Source organism: Manacus vitellinus, unplaced genomic scaffold (assembly GCF_001715985.3).
Source record: "Manacus vitellinus isolate BGI_N305 unplaced genomic scaffold, ASM171598v3 scaffold_62_pilon, whole genome shotgun sequence".
NCBI classification, from domain to species: Eukaryota; Metazoa; Chordata; class Aves; order Passeriformes; family Pipridae; genus Manacus; species Manacus vitellinus.
Genome location: NW_021940704.1, coordinates 2,869,026 through 2,890,659, shown reverse-complemented (window position 1 = coordinate 2,890,659; position 21,634 = coordinate 2,869,026). Strand labels below are relative to the sequence as shown.

Genomic DNA, 21,634 nt, shown 5'->3' with positions numbered 1-21,634 from the left:
CGGGATCCAGCGACGCAAAGTCCCCGCTGGTTTTGCCCTGTCTGGGAATTCCGCGGCGCCCGTGGAGCCAAGGTGGCGGCTTCCCGTGAGGGGAGGAAGCGAGGCGGGAGAGGGGCGGAGGTGAGGAGGAGGGAGAGGTGAACAAGGCGATCAGACAAATTTAGAACATCCTCTACTTCCAAATTTAATCTCCAGTAGACAACGCACTTCAAAGGCAGGGAAGCCACTGTGACTTCCTTCGAGCAGCATCGACGCTTTTTGTTTGATTGTTTAAATATATATTTTCAGATGTTTTATGAGGACATTTAATATGTGTGTAGTGTTGAAAAGGGCCTCCTGAGTGGGGTTATTTTTTCTTTCCCCCTCCCCTTGCCATCGGGGAGCAGAGCTGCCAAACCATGAAGTTCAGCTTTATCACATTTTATTATTCTTGTAGAAAATGTACTTTTTCCCACCATAAATTAAGTTCCTTATGTTACCATTATACTTTAAAATCATTGCACTCTCTGCCCTTTAAATACGCACGGAGAAAGGTACCTCTTGTAATACTAAGCAGATCCCAGCTAACTCTATATATCATCTTTGTTATTAATGAACTCATGCTAAGACACACATTTCAGATTTTAATTTTGCTTAACATGATTTTAATTCTGGGCAAAAAAAAGCATTTTCAGTCTTGTCAGATCTGTTTAGTCACTGATCTGGTTCAGTGTGCATTTGCCACTTACAGCTCTGACCTTCATGAGTGTTAAAGCATGAATAAGCCTCAGGTCTCAGATATCCTTCGGTAATTTGTCTTATTTTTCCTAATGCTTCTAAACAGAGACTCCACAGCTTGATTATTTCAAAAGCCTTTACATGAAATCCTTGTTTCCTACTGCTGTCAGAAGAGCTGCTGCTCCAAAAGACAACAACTGTCTTGCTGTGCATCCTTCCCACACAACATCCCCAGTCCCTGTCCCTCAGCCAGATTCCCTTTGTCTTTGGTCTGGGCTGGAAATGTAACAACAAGTGACCCAAACCAATGCCAACCTCATCCGTTGTGTATTCAGAGGAGAGTTCTGAGCCTCAGCTCCCAGAGCCTGAAGCTGCAAGTTCTGTGGAACAGGAGAATTATTTAGACTGAATCCTCTGTAAGCTGCAGTGCCAAACAAGGGTTCCGGCTGCTGGGAGACAAACAGAAATTGCACACTGCTGAACAACAGGAATAGGAGCAAAACTGTTCCATCACTGGGGAAATTCCTGCTTGCAGGCCCTGGTGCAGCTCTTCCCTTGGTGAGCTCCACAAGATAAAACAAGGTCTTTGAGAAAAGAAAAACATCAAGTTGCCTCACCTTTGAGCAACTGGAATGGGAGGAGGAGGAGGAGGGAGAAACACTGCAAATAAAGTTAGTCATCGTGTGTAGGCACACTGAGATTTCCCCTAAACCCTTCATTTTTGGGGGCAGAAGTGATCTCAACACTCCTATAGAGCATCCCCGGTCCTAAAGGGTCTTCCTTTGTCCTGATGGGAAAGTCAGACCTACCTGGGCTTCCATTCACCCTCCTGCAAAAACTCCTGAGCTATTTGTCTGCACTTAATCTCACATGTTTCTTTTCTACATTATAATCCAAGATTTTCAAAATTATTTTAAAGTAAATTACATTTTCTCTGGCAAATACAGGGTTTCCCTGTGTGTTAATAATAGCAATAAACTAATTATTCCTACCAGCAAAAGCCAAGCTACTCAATACTGGTGTGTTCAAGGGCATATGGAAGAGGGTTCATCCTAATTTACCTTTTGTATTCTCACTTCTTCCTCATGAGCAGAACTTATAAAGAGTGTTTTTTTTCAAGAACCTCAGAACATTGCAAATGTTTACGAATTTAGGACAAAAAATGTCTGTTACTAAGTCCCCTTATTTCTACCATCCTATGATTTACACTTCGAAGTCACCAAGAAATCCATAGGGTGCTCTGAGAGTGTCTTCCCTCTTTCTGTGGTATAGATGACTGGTCACAGATACCTTGAATATAACTGCTGTCAGGTGAGTCAGTGACATGAATGATTCTGATTTTAGGGGGCTCTCACTTCACACATATTTGTAAAGTACTGTGAGATCCCCGGAAGATGTGTGGAACTGGGGGAAGCAAATCCTATTCTTAACCACTTGCAAAAATATTACCCTACAAAATTAATATAAGATGGGCATAATTATTTCCCGTAAGGAGATGAGAGACATGGGACCTGCAGTGGGTAGCACAGCATCCTGCCCAAGATCTGAGAGGACTGAGGCTGCTGAAAAACCCTATTATGATGTCCGAGTTTTGGATTTCAAAGACAGTGCCACCTCAGGGAGGGCTTTTCTGTTTGCTTAGGTTGATGTTGCTTAAGAAGTGTGTGGAATGAGACCACCCACCACTCTGGGAGGTCGAATCTCCCCCTGCCTCTCCCAGAACAGCCTTGGCTGGTTGCCTCAATGGTTGGAGGGGAAAGGGAAGGTCTCATGAGCCTCCTTGTCTGTTCTCTTGCAGTATCCTTCTTCTGCAGAGATCAACTTCAAGAGGATGGTGTGGGACCCGAGGAGAGGGTTTGTCATCCCCTCTCACGCCTTTGTGTACTCTGGAGTACTCACATGCTCTGCCAACATCAATGGAACTGTGTTCAACTCCTACTACCTGGCCCAGAGACTGGGTGAGTGACCCCCGCCCACCAGGCACGGCCACCATGGCTCCGTGTCACTGTAAGCCCCCGGGATTATTTCCTGGGGAGCCTCAATTACATTCGATATATCTAATTGGTATGATCTGTAGTAAGTCCAAGTTGGAATGCTAAAAGAAAACTCATTCTTCCCCTATTTCCTATTCAATAGAACTCGGACTTGATCCACTCCTGGTTTTGAAAAATTACCAAGTGTTGAGGTGGTACAAAATAAGAGTGTTTTATTCAAACCCCACCAAGGCTTTGTTTGCTTGGATTGAGCTGTATGTATATTCAAACAACTGCTGGTTTAGGATAAACCAAAAGCAGCTTTATTTTTGCTTCTGGTCATTAAACATGCACAATCATGATATAAAAATCTCACTAAACTGCTAATTCAAACCTTTACTTTTTTGTATATTTTCTCTTGCTGATTTACTACACCATTTCCCTTGTATTTATAGTTGAGCTTCAGCTCATAAAGAAAATATGAATTTGGAGCAACTGAACATTAAATTTTTGAGTGCTGGACTTTTATATGAAGCCAACTAGAATTTGTTTTTCTTTTGCTTTCAGTGTATGTTCATTCTTTCCTCATATATCTTATATTTGTTGTGACTTCATTCCCATTAGATCATGGCATCCTTCTATACAATTAGCACTCAGCTTTAAAGAACAAGCCTGTAAATTTGTACGGCAGCCAAATAAGAGTCCTGTAAAATCTCTCTCTCTTTTTTTTCCTTGCTGGAGTAACTTTTTACTAAATCATGAATGCAAACCTAAAAAGCCTTTTAGATCATCCCTTTGCAGCCCAAAAGGACCCAGTCAATCCCTTACTCTATCCTGTGTTACTGTGCTGTGCTCAGGGATGTGTTTGGTATGGGGGACCAGAAACAGGATGAAATTTAGTCCAGAGCTGATGTGTTTAAGGCATCAATAAATATGAGGAGGCGACCGTGGTGTGGATTCCACCCTTCGTGTGACTGATGCAAAGAGTGCTGTGAGGTTATACCTTTGCCCTTTCCATTCCAGAGGGCAGAATACAGAACCTGGCTCTGAAAGCAACTCCCAAAAAACTGCTGGTTGGAGAGACTCTCCATCTGGAATGCAAAGCAGAAACCTTCATCAACGGGCGCATTGAGTTCATCTGGACGTGTCCCCGTGGGAGGGTGAGTTGATGCAAACTGATTCTGCTTTCACGCATCTCCCCCTCCCTAAAACAAAGACCTGTCTACAGGGCTGAGGAAAATGTGACTAGGCCTTCTTCTGAAACATATCCAACCATTTGTAAGCCTACAATTGATTGTATTTTTAGTCTGGATGAATCTGAAACTTATCTGACCTTCTTGAACCTGCAGATTAAACTGCAAATCTCAAGCTAAAAATACCTTGGCAAGAAGAACCAGGAGTGTTTGCTTCTTATTGGGAAGAAAAACTCTCATTTCTTCTGCCCTGTGTGTCTCACAGGGACAAGTCTTAAAGGCAGCCATGAAGGTTGCACGTTGTTCATCCATTTTGGGATTTATGAAGTAGGAAAAAGCAAAACAAAAGACAATTGCTGAAATTGCCACCAAAGAATGGAATCTAAATTCTGAGTGTATGTTCTTGAGCTTTCTGGGGAAGGCAGTACAAAAGCACCAAATATGAAGTGGAAGCATGTAAGAGACTAAGCATTTGAGGTACCAAACCCTCTCAGTTCTCCCAACGGAAAAACAGAGGGAAGGAGGGGTATTTTCCGAATCAGTTCATGTATCTGAGATTCTACTCATGGTTCTGTTTGGTGCTCAGAATTAAAATCAGTGGGTTTTGGTTTTTTTTTAGTTCAGTAAAATACACATTTCAAAGAAGGATTCAGGTCTCTTGGGAAGATGTAAAATGTGACTCCAAAAACTTGATTAATTTTTACTTATTTCGCATACTTAAAGAAAGAATGTCTGGGTTTGTTTCAGTGAAGAAACTACAGAAAACATAACATAGAATTGATCGAAGTGCAAGCACTAGTGTGACTGAATTTTGTTTCTTGAACCCCATATGGTGGAAGAGAGTTGTTTTCCTATGAACCCTCCTTATATTTCTAACATTATAAATGTAAAATTTCTTGGCCAAATTTCTGGGTTAAAATATCCTACCAGAAGCAATAATGCTTTCTAAAATGCTACAGGAATTTGCATTGGCATTTGGCTGTCATAATATATTATATTTCTGTCATAATATATTTCTTTTAGAAAGTAGGAGGCTTTTAATACAGAAAAATACTGACTGTGACCAAAATAAATTTAAAAAAAAACAAACCCAAAACCCCAGAGCACAGATCTGACCCTACAGCTGTTTTGCCCCAAGATCCCTGGGATTTGGTCCTGAAGAAGGGCTGAGCTTTGATACATCCCCTTATTTACCTGTTTGCCCAGATTTCAGTAAAGAAGCACCACAGTTCCACTCTGTTTCTCTCTCTTATTAGACTCGATAATGAAACCTCACACAAGAGCTCTTCCTGCTGATTTTTCTTTTATATAATTTATTTCAGTGATGGGGAGATATGATAATTTTTATATGAATCACTGCTTTTCTGGCAGACTTTGAAAGGCTGAACAAAACAATCCACTTTATGCTGCTTTTTGACCCTCTTTTTTTCTGACTTGCAGCACCCCCATCCTAGGAGAGCAATGGACCAGAGTGATGTGGTGTACAAAGTTGGCAGCAGCCTGACAATTGAAAATGTCACCATGGAGGATGGAGGGCTGTACATCTGCAGGACATTCAATGCCACTAGGCTGGAGGCCAATGTCACAGTTACAGTTTATGGTAAGTGCTGCAGCCAAGCCAGGGCACCCAGGGACCAAGATTGTTAAGCTTAAAGGTAGGAAATCTGTTGCTCTAGAAATGGCATTAGGAAGAAAGCCAACTAGTTAAACCAACCATCAATCATCTGTAAACTCTAACCTCGATGAGAGTCAGCACCCAGCAACTGTGTCTTCAAACAAATTCAAGAGAGTACATTTAGATGGGATATTGGGAAGGAATTCCTCCCTGTGAGGGTGGGGAGGCCCTGGCACAGGTTGCCCAGAGAAGCTGTGGCTGCCCCATCCCTGGGAGTGTCCAAGGCCAGGTTGGACAGGGCTTGGAGCAACCTGGGATAGTGGGAGGTGTCCCTGCCCATGGCAGGGGGTGGGACTGGATGGGCTTTAGGGTCCCTTCCAACCCAAACCATTCTGGGATTCTGTGATGTCTGAGGACATGGATTAACTGGGAGCTGAACTGTTTTGAGAAAGTCATGTGTGGTGCTGAGGCCCTTGTAAATCCAGCCTGTTCATCCACGTGGACAAGAGATACCCCAGGCAGTTTCACACCCCGATCCAGGGCAATGCAGGTGTTTATTCCCTGCTTTCCATATCAAGTCCCTCATGTGGAAACGGCCCTTCCTGGCTGTGGCTGTGCTGTTCAGGAGCAGCCTGACATTCCATTTGGTTGGCTGAGCTCTGCAGATCTGTACTGGAAACAATCCCAGGCAGTCACAGCACAATTCACAGGTGTGAGCACTGTCCCATGGCAGATCTGCTATTCCTTGTCTTCCTGCTCATTTCTCTTCCCAGAAAAACCCTACATCACTGTTTCACATAAGAAAGGACCTTACTACGAGATCACCTCGGGACACAAGTCACTGAAACTGGCTGCAAAGGTGGACGCCTTCCCTCGGCCCATTGTCTCCTGGTGAGTTCCCTCATCTGAGCAAACTCTGGGATACAGGACCTTCTTTAGGGCTCCTGTCTGGAATTGACTGTCGCTGTTCCTTATCACAGAGATAAGAGCTGGGAGCTGTGAATGCCCAGAGCTGGGGGCTCACACTTCAGCTGAGATGTGACTCTGCTCTGAGCTGCCCTAGTTCTGTGGAGCTGGGCAAGCCATACCTCATGCCCATGCTGGTTTTCCTCCTAGTCATTCAGGAAAGGTCCCTAAAGGAAAAATGAGGGTTTTGCTTACCCTGGACACAGAAGTGTTTGGGAGATTCAAGTAGAAAGCTCGTGGGGAAGGGTTGCCTGTTGACTCCCATCAGTGGTGCTCAGTCTGCAAGGGGATAATAGAAAGGACACATTCTCAACATGACAAATTGTTTCTTTTCATAACTTTTAAGTAGTTTCCTCCAATCCTCTACCACCAGATCCTTGTAAACAAAACAGTGAATGCTCCAGACCAAACTAAGGGCTCCAGTAGGACTGCAATGGATCTGCTAAACAGGAGGGGCAACATGGCAGCAGCTCTAGGAGACATTCATGTCTCTCCTTGCCCTTTCACCACTTGTCTTCTCTCTTGCTGCTTTTCCAGGCTTCGTTGTGCCAGAGGTCTTTAACAACCCCATGCAATGTCTTATACATCTTTAACCGCATGAAATCCCATGGGATATCTGGCAAGGGTTTGCCTATCCTGGCAGAGAAGGAGGCATTGCCCAGAGCACCTGTCCTTGGCCAGCTCAGTGCCTGGCAGGCACAAAAGGGATTGCTCAAGGCTGGCCTTGCTGTATTTTATTAGCAGTGCAATAACCCTAAATTCTCTAACATTAGTCAAATCAATGAAATGAGTGGTGCCAGGAGGTGGTTTTAATTGCTGCTGTTATCTGGGGATGTTGGGAGTTGAGATGGGGACTGAGCCCTTCTCTCTGCCAAGGCTTTGTTCAGGCTCAGCATGGAGCTGTTTGGGGGCTGCCTGGGACCACCAGAGCTGTCTTCCCTCCAAGCTGCAGCTGTTGATGTTGGAGGTCTCTCAGGATAGTTGTTTTAACGACTGTAAAGGAAGTTTCCAGCATTCTCAGGCAGTAGGACGTAAGTCCCAGCTTCTCCTTCCGCCAAGCCTAGAGCTCTGTGTGCGGCAAAGTCTGGCCTGTTTCCTAACCATAACCCAAATCTGCATGTTGGGTTAGCAGTGAAGAGGAACCTACTCATACAGACCCTGCTCTCCTACTCCTAGTGAACATTTTGGGCTAGGAATTCCTCACTGACCTTGCTATTGACTGTCTTCCTCCAGGTCACAGACTTTAACTTTTCAGAAACCTCAAAGGGTCATATGCACATTTCGAAAGAAAATTTTGCTTAATTAATCTCTTCTTTTAAAGCTGAGGACATACATTTTGCTAACCCATGATTTCCTGCACTTGGTATTGCCCACTCAGCATGATTTGGGGCATTTAGAGGTACATTTCTGACTGTAGTTGAGAATGTGAGAGGCACTGCTCATTCAGATCCATTAAAACATCTTTTTCCTGTTTGTTGGAAACCAGATGAGATACTGCTCAGTTCTAGTGTGGAAGTATATCAAATTCAAGCAGGGATTATAGACCTGTATTTCCCTTACTGGTTCCCAAGGATGACTCTTTACCCACCCTAAGGTGGGTGACAGCATCTCTGAGGGAAAGCCTTCATGATGAGCCTTGATGTGACTTCCAAAACAGGTACAAGGATGGCAAACTGATCAAGGACAACCACACCTGCTACGAGCCAGATCCACTGAAGTACAGGCTGGGAATACGGGATGTGAGACCCAAACATGCTGGGAACTACACCATCGTCCTGAGCAACCCCAAATACGGCCTCTATAAGAACCTCACCATGCAGCTGGTGGTGACAGGTAAGGACTTGATGTTTATAATGGCTTCTCCTGGGATATTTATCATAGTTTGGGTGATCCCACTTCCCCAGCCAGCAGGAATGGGTGATGTTTCCCAGGGTTTAGCTGATAAGAGCTGACACAGCACGATGCACAGATCACCACCTCACTCAGGAACCACTGAACCCCTCCTTTCACCACGAGCTCCATCAAAGCAGCCCAATGGAGAGGAGTTAGTCTGAAACTAGGTCATCTAAAGCCCCTTTCCACCAAGACATGGCACCTCCAACAGCTGCAGCACCGTGCGTGGCTCCACAGAGGAAAGCAGAAAGGGCTTGGAAGTGAACAAACCTCACAGGACTTACATTTTAATAGGAGTTTGGGAGGATATCGAGTAGTGAGGTCTTAGAACTACAGGCACAGTTTCCCAAGAGAAGTGATGGAAGTTTTATCCCTTGGGATTAAGAACTAGCTTGGGCAAAGCATTGGAGAACATCTGTTGGGACAGGAAGAGTCTCAGTGGGGCTGAGGGAAGGAACTGGATAAGCTGCCCTGGCTTTTATGTCTGTCTATCATCCTGCTCCAGATACACTTTCCAAGTCTGTATTTTCTGTTCTGTCTTTTATTTGCTGGGAGCACTTGAGAGACAGGTTGGTTTTCAGGGGAATGTGGAGAAAACTGTGCAGTAAACTGTGGTGTGCACTGAAGCAGGTTCATTTACCATAGAGGAAAAATAGATATTGGAATCCCATTTATTAACCTCTCTTGCTGGGAAAATGGAAGACAGAGCCACATTGTCTCTTTGCACATCCACTGCCTCTTTTAATCCACTGAATTTGGCAACAGAGATTAAATCATGAGGACAAGTAGGAGCTCAGCAAAACTCTGCTTCCCTGGGTATTTCCTGAGGTTCACTCGGGCAGTGAGGTGGATAAAGTTATTGAGACAGGTTTGCTTTCTTTTCTGTGGTGAACTCTTATCTCCTTATCCTTTTTACACCTAAAAGTATTCTCAATTGTCCATTTTTTTATATACTTATGTATTGTTGCACCACGTAACTTCCAGCAGTTGTGTTCTTCTCGTTTCACCTTTCAGAAAGGAATAATGCCTAAAAAATGGAGGATTTGTCACTTCGGCACATCTGGCCTATTAAAAATGCTAAAAAATATATGGTCGATTAAAAAAGCTTAAGCCTGACATAAACTAATGTGTGATAAGCTAAGAACATGCTTATGGTCAGGTACTGCAGCTCAGCTTGAGGAGGAGGAATGTGTTGAGCTGAGTAATTTGTTCACTTGAGATTGTTTTTCCATACAATGATTTTGCCTCTTGTTAAGAGAACGGAAACGTTCAGAGGAAGAGAAAATTAAGAATGATAATAAACTATCTTGTCAAGGTAAATATTGGTGTTTGCGTGCAGAGGAGATAGTTTACTGGAAGGGCAGCCATTCCCCAAATAGGCCGATGAAAAACAAACAGCCCTTGTTTCTATGAGCAAGCTGCTATTTCAGGATTAAACCATCCCATGCTCTTCACTGCAGCACAAGCCTTTCATCTCTATTGTACGTCCAGGATGGTGGCATCCCGCCCCTCACATGCCTGGTGCTCATCCTCAGCCTTCCCAAGGGCTCAGCCCAGCAAAGACTTCCATCAGCAATAATTATTTAATTGCAAACCCACCACTTCTCAAGAGCTTGTAAAGTCCAGCTCCTGCAGGAGCAATTGTCACATGGGGAAGCACAGGAAAAATGTACAGCAAGTGCCTCTTTCCTGGTGACAGAAAGTCATGGCAGAAATGAGAGCAAGCAAGGCAAACACGTGCCCAGGAACGCAGTGGGTTGGAAGCTGCAGGCTGCACACAAAGGGGGTGTTTGCCTTGGCTGCAGGCTGGGCTGACACAGATCACCCTCTCCTGCCTTTGCCAGGCTCTTCCCTGCAGCCCCACCCTGACGTGTGCGAAGCCCTGAGACCAAGGAGAGGCTCATTTTGCTGTGATTCATGTGGGCAGAGACCAAAAAGGGCAAATTTTTGTCTTGGAGCTTATCTGAGAGCAGCAAACTGCCCATTTCTTGTGCTTTCCACCAGAGTAAAGGGACTGCTTTTCCAGATCTGGAAAAAGCATCCTCTGCTTTATTTTCAAACCCACTCTGAAGGTCCCAAGTGAAGGCAGATTGGAATTTTCCCCTTAACTCTCTGCAAATAACCTGACATTTTATCTCCAGTCATCATGACTGATATCTTGGTGTGACACTTGGATAGATTAGACTGCTTGGATTCTTAGCAGACACAGAGGCACAGAGAAGGAGACCAATGCACACTTTGTAGGCCTTTTATACCGGGATTACCCTGCCCACCACCTCTGAGCTGGAGGTGTGATTAATGTCTCTGCTTGGAACCATAGGCAGTCTGCAATTACTGAATCTGGAATCTGAACACAGGGATTAGTAGAGTTGATGGAAAAATCCTCTTGGGCTTCAAGTGAACACAGTGGTAGGAGTAGCAGTTTTGCATTGAGTCTAAAAGGTGGAGCTTGCAGCAGTTCAGCTCCCGATAAACCTCATGCTGAGTAATAACCGGGTATCAGCTCCCTGAGACTGGGGAAGAACATTTCTTTTTGAGTAATTGTTCCCAAAAAAACAGTCTTTGCATTTCAGATCTGCATCTGTGAGAGGGAGTGAGTTCTGATCCATACAGTTGAAGAGAAGAGGGAAAACCATTTAAATAGACTTTTGAATGAGAAGATTAATGTCATATGAATGTTTTCTGTTGCTGCAAGGGGCCATTGCACTATAGAAATGATCAGTAATCACAAAGCCCCCTCTTCTGAGAGTCTCTTCACAATAATCCATCATTAATGTTCCCAAGTGCCACAGGTAGTACAGCTAGCAGTCAGCCTGCTGTGACAAACCCATCAGCTGCAAATTTGGACTAGGTATAGAGGAAGTTTAAAGTTAACAGTGCTGTGAATTGTTTTTCACAAACAAAGTATAAATAGCAGCAGGACTCGTCCATGAGACTGCACTGTATTAATTTTTGCAGTGTATTTTATTCACTAATAATGGCAGCAGAGGAGAATCCTTTAAACAGGATGAGAACAAGATCAGAATTCACGTGCCTGAGCCCTGGATGCAGCATCTCTTCTGACTTGCACTGCTACAGGTTTCCTTGGAGTCACCTCCTGGATACTTAACTGGGAGCAATCACAATAGTTCTGACATCCATTGTACAAGGTATTTCATTCCATGGGGAAATATTCCAAGCTATTCCCCCCCCTCCCCAGGTTGTTTTGGCCATAAAACTGATAAGTACATGCAGGGGTATCATTGTCTGGGCTCCAGAGAGTAAAGAAGGAGCAAAATGGGCAAATAACTCCAGAGCTGCAGGGTGGGAACTGAGAGCAACCCCAGCCCAAGGCGAGGACCTGGCTGACAAGGTACACAAGGAGCTGCCTGGCCTGAAGGAGAATCGTGCTGCAATTCAAAAAATGTCACTTTAAGAAGCGGCTTAGCTGTGCCTCTGGTCACCCTTGCTCCCACTGCAGCTGGAATTTAATCTTGCAGGAGCACGTATCTCGGTGTAGAGTCACCTTGGCTCATTGTAGGACTCAAGTCCCCAGGAGGCAGCTGATTGCATTTTCAAAACACTCCTTCTTTACATATTTACACATCAAACACTGTCCAAGAAGCGGCGGGTTGCTGTGTTTTTGTTTTGTTTGATTAAATTCTTATTGAGAAAAGCTTCGAGAAAATAATGTCCTGAAGAATTTGGGAGGGAGGGAGCAAGGAGAAGGAACAATCCTAGCAATCAGCTGGTGGCTGAACATCTGAGCCAGCCAAGGAGAAATGTGGGAGAAAAGAGTTATTCCAGGATGGAGTGCAAAGTAGCTTCAGAACAAAACATAAACGATCCCTCAAATCTATTTCTGGGCAAGCAGGCTGTGTTTCATTCTCACCCTTGTCCAAGTCATCCATGTCCATCAGGATTCCTGCTGAGCCCTTTTGGAGCAGTCAGTGTGCTCTGGCCACCACATAGGGAGTGAGGAGTGTACTGAAGCATAAGTTAATTCAAAAATGGGATGAATAACCTCCTTCACCCTTTGCCTTTCTTCTTTGTCCCAAAGTTTCTCTCCTGTGCTTCCTCAAGGCTCTTCCAGCAAATATTACTTTGGGTTCCAGCTGCTCCAGCCAACTAAAGTTACATTCCCTCATAGAGTCCTCGATCCCCCAAGCTCGTGTTGTATCCATAAGAAATGCAGGATTAAGTACTAGAAATAGCCTTTACCACAGGCAGCAGAAATTCACAGGCTCCTGGTGAATTCCCTGTGTCCTGGAATAACAGGGATGCAGGGGAAATTCACGTGTTCATTGCCATGTGCTCCTTGTTATGTCAGCGAGGCACTGGCTGCACCTCGACCTATTACCAGGGAGAAACAGCTCCAGAGCTCTTAAATGATGCACATGTTGCCCCTCTCTATGGCCAGATCAGCTCTTCAGAGCTGGTTTAAAATCAAAGGCAAAGGCAGTTCTGTGCCTGACCTTCCTTGGCTTGAAGGGATAAGCTGACATCAAAGGAGTCCACAGTGACCTCTGTAAAAGCCAGTAAATATGTGGTGATCCATGTGAGCAAAACCCCATTGCCTCACCCAGACCCAGAGCAGTCTGGAGAGGGAAAGGAACCTTGAGGATGAGGTTAATGCTCTTGGGCTCTGCCAGGTCAGAGAAAAAGAGCTCTTAGAGTGGTGGATCTCTGCTAAAGCCAGGGCAGGATGGAGGGGAGAGTCCCAGAGTCTCTGGTGTTGGAAGGGGCACTGATACCTTTGAGGTGAACACTGCTGCAGTGGGAGAAACAAGGCTTTCCTTGGATTATCAGTGAAATCCAGCTGATGTTTAGGTGGAAGGACTGAGCCAGATACAAGAATCAGGCCTACACAAAGTGGCCTTGCCTGCACACTCCGGTGTCCTGCCAGGGCTGGGCTTCCTTTGGGTATCACATCCAGCTCCTGCACAGCTCCTTGGAGGATGAGCCACTCAGGAAAAGGCAAAATAGAAAATCCAATTTTCCACCACCTGGGCCAGCCGAGCAAACTAGAAATCCCTAAATAAACCAGGGCCTGTCTCCATCCAACTGCTGCTCCCCAGGCCCATGGCTTCGCTTTTCTCCTGGATGCTGGCAGTGATGGCTGTGATCAATGCTCTGGATGCAGGACACTCAGTTGAGAAGAGCAAGGGCAAGGAGACATAGTGCTCCAGTGTGTGCTTGCAGTCTCATTTATCAGGCACAGGCAGGAGAGAAACAACTGACTTTTTTTGGGAGATATATGAAAGAAAAGAGAAAATGTAGCAGCACAAGGAGGCTGCAGAGGGCTTTTCCAGCACAGTAATTACAGACATATTCTGAAGAGCTTCCTCCCTGACATCAGGCAGACCCTGCTCAGTCCCAGCTCCTCAGTCCAGCCCCGCTCAGCCTCAGTGCACTCCCAGGAGAGCCCTAATGAACAACTGCGATGAGCTATTTCCATGTTGTTGGGAGTAGCCAAAGCAGTTTTAGGAAGAGGAAGGTGGGGGCCTGCTGGAGTTTGCCAGAAAAATCCAAGGCATTCGACTCACTTTTCTTGGCAGCAACAATTCCTGTCTGACAGCCCCCAGCACCCCGAGTGGGGGGAGGTGAGGAAGTGGCTGTGTGTGATTCCCACAGTGTCCCTCAGCCAAGCCTGCAGGTACATCAGCGGGTGTTTTTCTCTTTTGGAAAGCAGGAAAAGGGGACAGAGACAAAAATGCTAGAAAACTGCCTGCTCTGCTTAGAATGAAGCAGTTCATTATTACATATCTGCTTTTGAACTCTGTTTAGCCACAACAACATCAGATGTGGAGACAAAGAAAGGGAAAACCTTTTTTTTTGCCCCAAAGCTTGGGTGCATCAGGGGTGAATGAGAGTTCTGGGAGAGGTGGTACAGGCCTGGAAAAGAGCTTTCTTCCTACTCAGGGAAGAGAGATACATCCAGAAGTGACAGTGCGAGGTCAGAAAAAAACAAAACCAAGCTGCACTGCCATTTTAACAATAAAATGCCCTGTAGGGCAGGTCAAGTGCCCTGTGATTTTTGTTAATATCTGTTTCTACAGGATCCAACTGCCCAGTTTGTCTCCCGTTTGCTCCCATCCCCTGGCATTCCCAGCCCACCACAGCGAGTTACAGTGGAGCAGCAGGGGGTGTGCGCTGGGGATTAGGCAGGAGACCGATAATCGCTGCCCCGCCTTCTATTCCTGGCCGTGGTAGTGACTCACAGAGGGATTTTGGCCACTCATTCCATTTTGGCATTTGCTCCCGCAGAAGTGCCGTGGGGACAGTGCTGTTCACCCACCTCACCGCAGCCCTGGGTGCAGAGCTATGGGAAATAAAACTGCAGCCAGAACCAGTCCAGGAAAAGCTCTCAGACAGAATCAGGTGGGGTCAAACACAATGTGGTGGTCAGTCTGAAACAAAAGTTGTGTTTTCAGGTCATTTTACTAATTTTCTTTCTTTCTTTCTTTCTTTTTTCCTTCCTTCCTTCCTTCCTTCCTTCCTTCCTTCCTTCCTTCCTTCCTTCCTTCCTTCCTTCCTTCCTTCCTTCCTTTCTTCCTTCCTTCCTTCCTTCCTTCCTTCCTTCCTTCCCTCCCCTCCCCTTCCCCTTCCCCAAAAAGAATAACCTCACCAAACCTCACCAAAAAGAGATCACTTTTGAGCCAAGCCCAGACAACTTCCTGGGTCTTTTTTTCCCTTTCCCTCCTGTTTGCCCAGTCCCAGCCTGCATTAATAACTTCCCTCTCTACCTCACAGAATATTCATCACCTGGCTCCACCTACAGAGCTTGTATTTCCATTAAGTGCTGTAGGAACATCAGATGAAAGACTCTGAAGTGCAGATGTTTTTTGCTTTTGGGAAAGGATAAATAGAAAACTAGTTGCCACTCTCTCAGTGGTTTTAATAAAGGTCCATGTCCAGCAAAGTACATAAGGCTGAGACTAATGTTCCACTGGCCATTCTATGTTATTTTAATGATGTGCTTAATGAGAAAAGATTTTTTGAAGCCTGGTTTAAATGGTAGTGGGGAAGGTACACAAATGGCAGTTCTGTGAGAGGTCACTAAGAGTGAAGCAAAGTTTCCCTAAAAAAGGCAGAGAAACTTTCTCTGTGTTGTCCTCTATATTTGGACTCCCCTTCGGGTGGCAGGTGTACAACCCCCTCAGAGCATCTGCTCTGAATTTAGACAGAAGAGTCTCTTGTAGAAGGGGTAATGCCAGAGGGTTAAATGTCCTAATCCTTGCCCATATTATTTGCTCCTAATGCCACAAACTACAGATAACACCAGAAAGTGAGATTTGCATAATGCTGATCAATTTGAAAGGTACAATAAACAGAACTGTTTTTTGATTGCATTTCCCAGTGCAGCAGCAGCAAAGTCTTTAGCTATTCAGGTCAGCTCTCACACCAGCAATTGCACCTCTGCAAAGTGAGCTGGGGATACAGTCACACTTGGAGCCAGGGAGGGAGAAAACCCATTTCTTTGGATACATTTAAAGCCATCTGCACATCGTGCCTTCCGCAGGCAGCTAGGGAGCAGAAAGCTTTTAAGGTTTGTTTGCCTTCTTCTTGAGAAAGGTCAGCCTGGGAGGGGATGGGATGGGAGGCTGGGAGGGAGCAGCAGATCCCGGCTCAGGGGGAGTGGAAAGCCAGGAGCAGGCTAGCAAACAATACCTGGGTAAGGACGGAAGTGTGAGGAAAGATCTGCTCTGGCCCTTCAGCACCGCTGGAGCAGGGGCCGCTGACTGGGACAAGGATCCACAGGGAGGTGACAGGTGACCCAGGGTGAGGGTGGCAGAGGGGGCAGGTCAGCCTCGGCACAGTCCCCGAGCTCCGAGGATGCAGGAGGACCTTGCTCTGCAGTTCCTGGAGGAGGGAAGGAGCAGTGGGAGCTGGGGCTGTGCAGAGGTACCTCCTTGATTACTCACCTCCTGTTCTGCCAGTAGTGCAATGCCTATGAAATCACCAAGCACAGAACTAAATTACTTAATCACAGAACCACGGAATGGCTGGGTTGGAGGGACCTCTGGAGACCCTCCAGTCCTACAGCTCCCCCTTCCCAACAGCTCCTTCTCTTTTGGATGCTTAAAACCCAGCAATGCACACACAGATATAGGTGTGTTAATGAAATCCAGACTTTAGATGCAACAAGAAATGTCCTTGGATTTGGCATTGCTCACAAATGGATTTGTACCCCAAGCCTTGCCTGCACCTGGACACGAGCAGGGATAAGAGTTTGTGCAAAATCCACTGTGCTGCTTAGTGAGCAAACAGGAAAGAGAAAGAAAAGCACTGTCTGGAGGAGGGAGAGAGTTACCTGAGAAACACACTACTGGGTGCACCCTAATAATCCCAGGCTTTAGGCTCAAAACTCCTCAGCAGGCTGATGTGGAGAGGTTTTCACAGGGGAAAGTGCTGCAGGTGCCAACCCACTGAGCAACCACCCAGTCTGAGTCAGTCTAAAAGGGCAGTCCCACCACAGAGGCCAGTTAATGTGTTCCATCACTGAGGGAGGCAACTCCTGTAAATAGGATTTGGGTCAGCATTGAGCAAAGGGAATGGAAAAGCTTCAAGGGAGGCACAGTAAGAATTAAAATGGCCATGGCAGTGAGCAAAGTTTGGGAAGTTTTCATCCCAAGAAATATCCCCCAGCCGACCCCCCCACGTTCCCCACCTCAAACCAGCAGGGCCAACACCCCCCAGGCCCAGAGGAGGCACGTTCAGGATTGTGGAAGAGCCTCATCCTCACTGTGTTCAGCTGCAGTTCAGAGTCCCTTGCAGAGTGACACCCGCCTCCATCACAGCCTGCAAGGGAAAGGGAGACACGTGGAAACTGCCTCAGTCTCTGGGTGTCATGCCCATGATTATCTAGGGCCCCGCACTAACTGTCTTACAAAGAACACATGGGGAGGCGTTTTTAGCCAACCCCTCAAATTTTAAGAAAATAACTGCTTAAACCTCATAAATAATGATTATTTCAATTGATGAATCATTTTGACTCAGGTCTCGAGTAATTTTTATAGTGCCGTGCAGTAAAGTAATTGTGGAGTGAAGAATTCATTTGTCACTCCTGTATGTTCTTGTTAGAATTGGATTAAGTTAAAATTAATATTTCTTTTTCAGAAGGACAATTTAAATAACAGTCAACCATGAATCTAGAAAAATCTCCTGATATTAAAAGACTGTGATCAACCCTCATGCCCCCAGGCTCTTCCACACATACAAACCCACACAAACAGTCTCCCTCCTTAAGTGTGTAAACCTTTGTTCTTACAGCCAAAAACATAACACTTGAGTAACCTTTCACACTGAACTCAGAGTCTCTTTCTCCAAGTGAAAATCATGCTTTTGAGTGCAGTCCAGAAATGCCAAACACAGGATTTGAGACTGAAAAGAAAAAATGCCCGAGATAATGAAAAATGTACTTCTCTCTCTGGGGAGCTTTACAGAATTATTTTTATGATCAGAAATAATTTTATGATGGGAAATGAGATGCCAGTTACAAGGAATTTCAGCGTTGTCCTGAGAATTGCTCAAGAATCTCCAAGCACTTGGTCAGCAGAAGGCTGTGTGACCCAGAGCAATGCGGTACAGGAAACGCTCTGTGGGTGTTACAGAGGGGGAGGAGAGCTTGAGAGACCTTCACCTCGGGCTCAAGTTCTCCCCTGTCTGCTCCCGTCTCCATCTTCTCCTTCCCAGAGAGACAATCCTTCTCCCTGAAGGGACAAAGGAGTGAGGAGGGGAGGTTTGGAGCCTCATAACACATCATGTGCGGGGGAAACGAGACCCAACCAAAGGGGATCAAAAAAGCAGAAGAGAACACAAGAGCCACACCAAACAAGGGCTGTCATTTGGGTTTCTGAGGGGAAAGGTTAATCAGGACCTAATGAAGGTTCTTTAAACAGATAATGTTTTATTACAGCACAGGATATGGCTGACCCAACTCCAGTCAATACTCCTTCCATGTGGTGGAGAAGGAAATGCTGATGTGTTTTCAGGCAGTGATTAGGTCAGAAGATCTTTCAGAGTCTGACCATGAGAAATGGAAAGCGAGGATCCCCCCAAGACATGGGATCAGCCTGGTTAGTCCTCTCGGAAGAGTAAAGGGGTAGAAAGGAAAAAAAGCTATTAAAAAAAGAGGGGAAGGGCTCAAGATTGATGAGGTGGGCAGTAGCTCATATTTACATATCTTGTGTCTCCTTGACAGCAGAAAAAATAAGTTAACCCAAAAAATAGAAATCTAATCTACATTCACTTCCCAAGTTGTCAAAAGGCCTCGGTGCAGAGCAGCCACACTTGGCTACACAGGGATGTCCCAAGGAGGACCCCGACCAATAAATCTGTTTGATTTCCTGTTATGAGAAGCAGACAAAGAGATATGGTGAGGGATGGGCAGAGCTGTCTGCACAAGGGAAGAGCCTGTGCTTTCACCCCAAACTCCAACCCACCCTCTCCAAGGTTAGGAAGAGTTCAGTTCACTTTGGGGATTTTTCAGGGTTATTTCTCCTTTTCGTGTGTTCCCATGGGAGCTGGAAGGAGATGGGACAAAGCCTTTCTTTCCTGCTGGCAACAAGCAGCCCTGAAAGTGTCACACAAAAGTCTGTTCTTGAGAGATTTCCAGTCCAAGGGTGTGATCTTGCAACCCGTCCAGATGTGAATAATGCCATGACATTTTTAATGGGTTTGCTGTTGGTGAGAATTCTTTGGCATTACTCTACCAGTGTTTTCTCCACACCACTTCTTCCTTGCTTTCTTCTCCCCTTCATCCAGAGCACGTTACAAATAAACAGAAAAGGCAGGCAAAGATTTCAGATCAAAAAGACTTTTTTTCCCAACCCCTGAGGACCTGCACAATGGTAACAACACTGCAGAGCAGCAGCTGCTTGATAAGGTTCCTCTCAGGAGGTGACCTCATGACTCCAATGCTCTTTTGCCCACAGTACATGGACTCACAACCTGATCCTGCAGTCCCTGTAGGTGTTTCATGGTGTAAATTTTCCAGAATACAGCAGGTCCACAACAACATTTGAGGGTGATTAGGATGAATGTGGTAGCACTGCAGTTCTGAAATAGCACGAATAACACCCGTGTTTCTGCAGATGAATGCTCCTAGTGCTACTGGGAATTCCCCCAGGACATCAGGAGCCTCACTAAATCACCACTTCTCCCAGTAAAAAGTTTCAAAACCTTTTATGGGAACAGGACCAGGATCGTGACCATGGATGTAAATTTGCTCATTTGCTTTTTTTGTGGTGTGTTGTTTTTTTTTTTTCCTCTAGAGAGACCCAAAATCTTTGAAAAGGAAACTGATTTTGATAAGATCATGCGGGTGGAATTAGGAAGCAAACACAAGATCCAGTGCACTGCAAGTGGGAATCCTGAGCCCAAGATCGAGTGGAAGTGGCAGCCCTGCAGCCTCACAGACACAATGTAAGTGACATTCCAAAGGATGAACATGTTCCAGAAGAGTTTGGTAGTTCCAAGTCACCTTTTCTTTCCACCACATCCTATTTTGGTTGGTTAAAATCCCAAGCAGTGATTCCCCACCTGAAGATCTCCAGGGTTAGGAGCCCAGCTCATGTCTGGTTGTGTGAGTTCTTCTTGACTTACAAGCACCTTGTATATTATCTGAATTGTGTGAAGTAAGTTTAAAGTGACCACTTCAACTCTTCCCTGCAATGAGAGGGCTGAAAGCAGGTTTTCCATCCATAAAAAAAATAAGGCAGGTCTAGAAAGCAAGAGAGAAAAGTGCTGGATAGTTCCTTATGTTCTCACTGATCCATTGCTGTTCCAAGTGCTATGAGAAAGCCACGAGACAGGGAAAAATCACGGAGAAATTCCTTTCCCAGGTTTTCTGCTGCAGCAGTCGCAGTGATGTTGAGTGATCCAGTCTCAGGCTGGGTCTAGAGAGTGACCTTGTGTCCCTCCTCCAGGGCTGTATCCCGGTACCTCAGTCAGGGAGTTACACTGCTCCCATGGGAATAAAGAGCCGAGATCTGCTGGCTTAGGTCAGGCTGTTGGCACTGCAGGGCAGCAACAGGGGCTGTTGCTTCAGGGCGTTCAACCAGAGCAGAATGGAAACACCACATGGAAACAGGTTCTGCATTCCTTAGGAAGGCCACAGGGATGACCCGAGATCTTTTCCAGGCCTTTCTGTGTAGGGAGAGAATTGGTCATGAGTGCCGAACTGAGCCAGACTCAAACTGACCTGGTGGCAAAGGACCTCATATAACCCTTGTTCCAGCTCTGCCTCTCTGATCTTATCAATTTAAATACAATTGCAGAGTGGCTCTACCTCTCCTGGCCCCTGGGGCAGCCTTATCTTTCACCAGCAGAAGCTGAAGGAGGATTCCTGTGGGAAATGACACAGACCCCACTTCCTTCTGTTGTCTCACTTCCCCTCTCTCTCTCTTTCTCTTCCCCCTCCTCTGCCTCACCAGTGCACTTTGAATCCCAAAACACCATCATTGTTCCTTAGAGCTGTGATGTGATTTACTTCCTCTGGGTTTTTTCCCTTCATCCTCACGACAGGATTGTGCCTTGCAGGAAGTCACTCAAGACATCTAATTAGGCTCTTTTGAGAGCTATAAACCCTCCCTTGACCCAGGGAGTTGCCCGAGTCTCTTGTGTGGATTTGACCAAGGCAGGGCTGACTTGTGGATTCATTTCCTGCAGCATCAGCACTTACAGATGTCCAGATTCATTTTACGTCCCATAACCCTACAGTGGGCTCAGAGCCTTTGAACTGCTAAGCATGAGAAAACCTGTGTCCCTGCTCAGTTATTCCAAGTCAAGGAAGACAGAAAAGCCTTTTGCCTTGGATGGTGCAGATGTGCCTTTCCGCATGATGTTCAATACACTGCTCTTTGCTCATATTCCAAAATGAAGATTGATAACTGGCAGCCGTATGCTGGGGAATGGGCAACATTAAAGGAGCCTTCTGCTGTCATTATCCCAGTATTTATCCACTCTACTCCCTCAGCCCACACTTCCTGTTGGAAAGCTGAGCAGACAGACTCAGTAACAATCACCTCCCCGCAGTTCTGAGTGACTGGCATTTTGAATTTGGAAATATAACTCATATTAGCCAGATTAAACTCACATGATTTAATTAGTTATCCAGTATTTTCCATTTTTAACCTTCGGAAAGTTTGGGGGGTTCCTTTTTGGTCATATACTGATCTTTGTCTACCTCTGTCAAGGTGCTTTGTAAATAGTTTTGGAATGCTGTAATGAAGGGATACAGTAGTTTCACAAAGAGAAACAGACTCCAGCAGCCACAGCTTTTAGGAGTTTTTAAG

General features: G+C 45.6%; 1 protein-coding gene across 1 annotated transcript in view; it reads left to right on the top strand.

Annotated features, from left to right (window-relative positions):
• LOC103763062 (vascular endothelial growth factor receptor kdr-like) overlaps positions 1-21,634 on the top strand; it is an 85,832-nt gene that overhangs the window by 8,130 nt on the left and 56,068 nt on the right. The window contains exons 3-8 of the mRNA XM_018083295.2: positions 2,516-2,675; positions 3,714-3,850; positions 5,324-5,483; positions 6,272-6,389; positions 8,122-8,297; positions 19,613-19,763. Coding sequence (XP_017938784.1) covers positions 2,549-2,675; positions 3,714-3,850; positions 5,324-5,483; positions 6,272-6,389; positions 8,122-8,297; positions 19,613-19,763 — 869 coding nt within the window. The 5' untranslated portion in view covers positions 2,516-2,548. The remainder of the gene's footprint in view (positions 1-2,515; positions 2,676-3,713; positions 3,851-5,323; positions 5,484-6,271; positions 6,390-8,121; positions 8,298-19,612; positions 19,764-21,634) is intronic.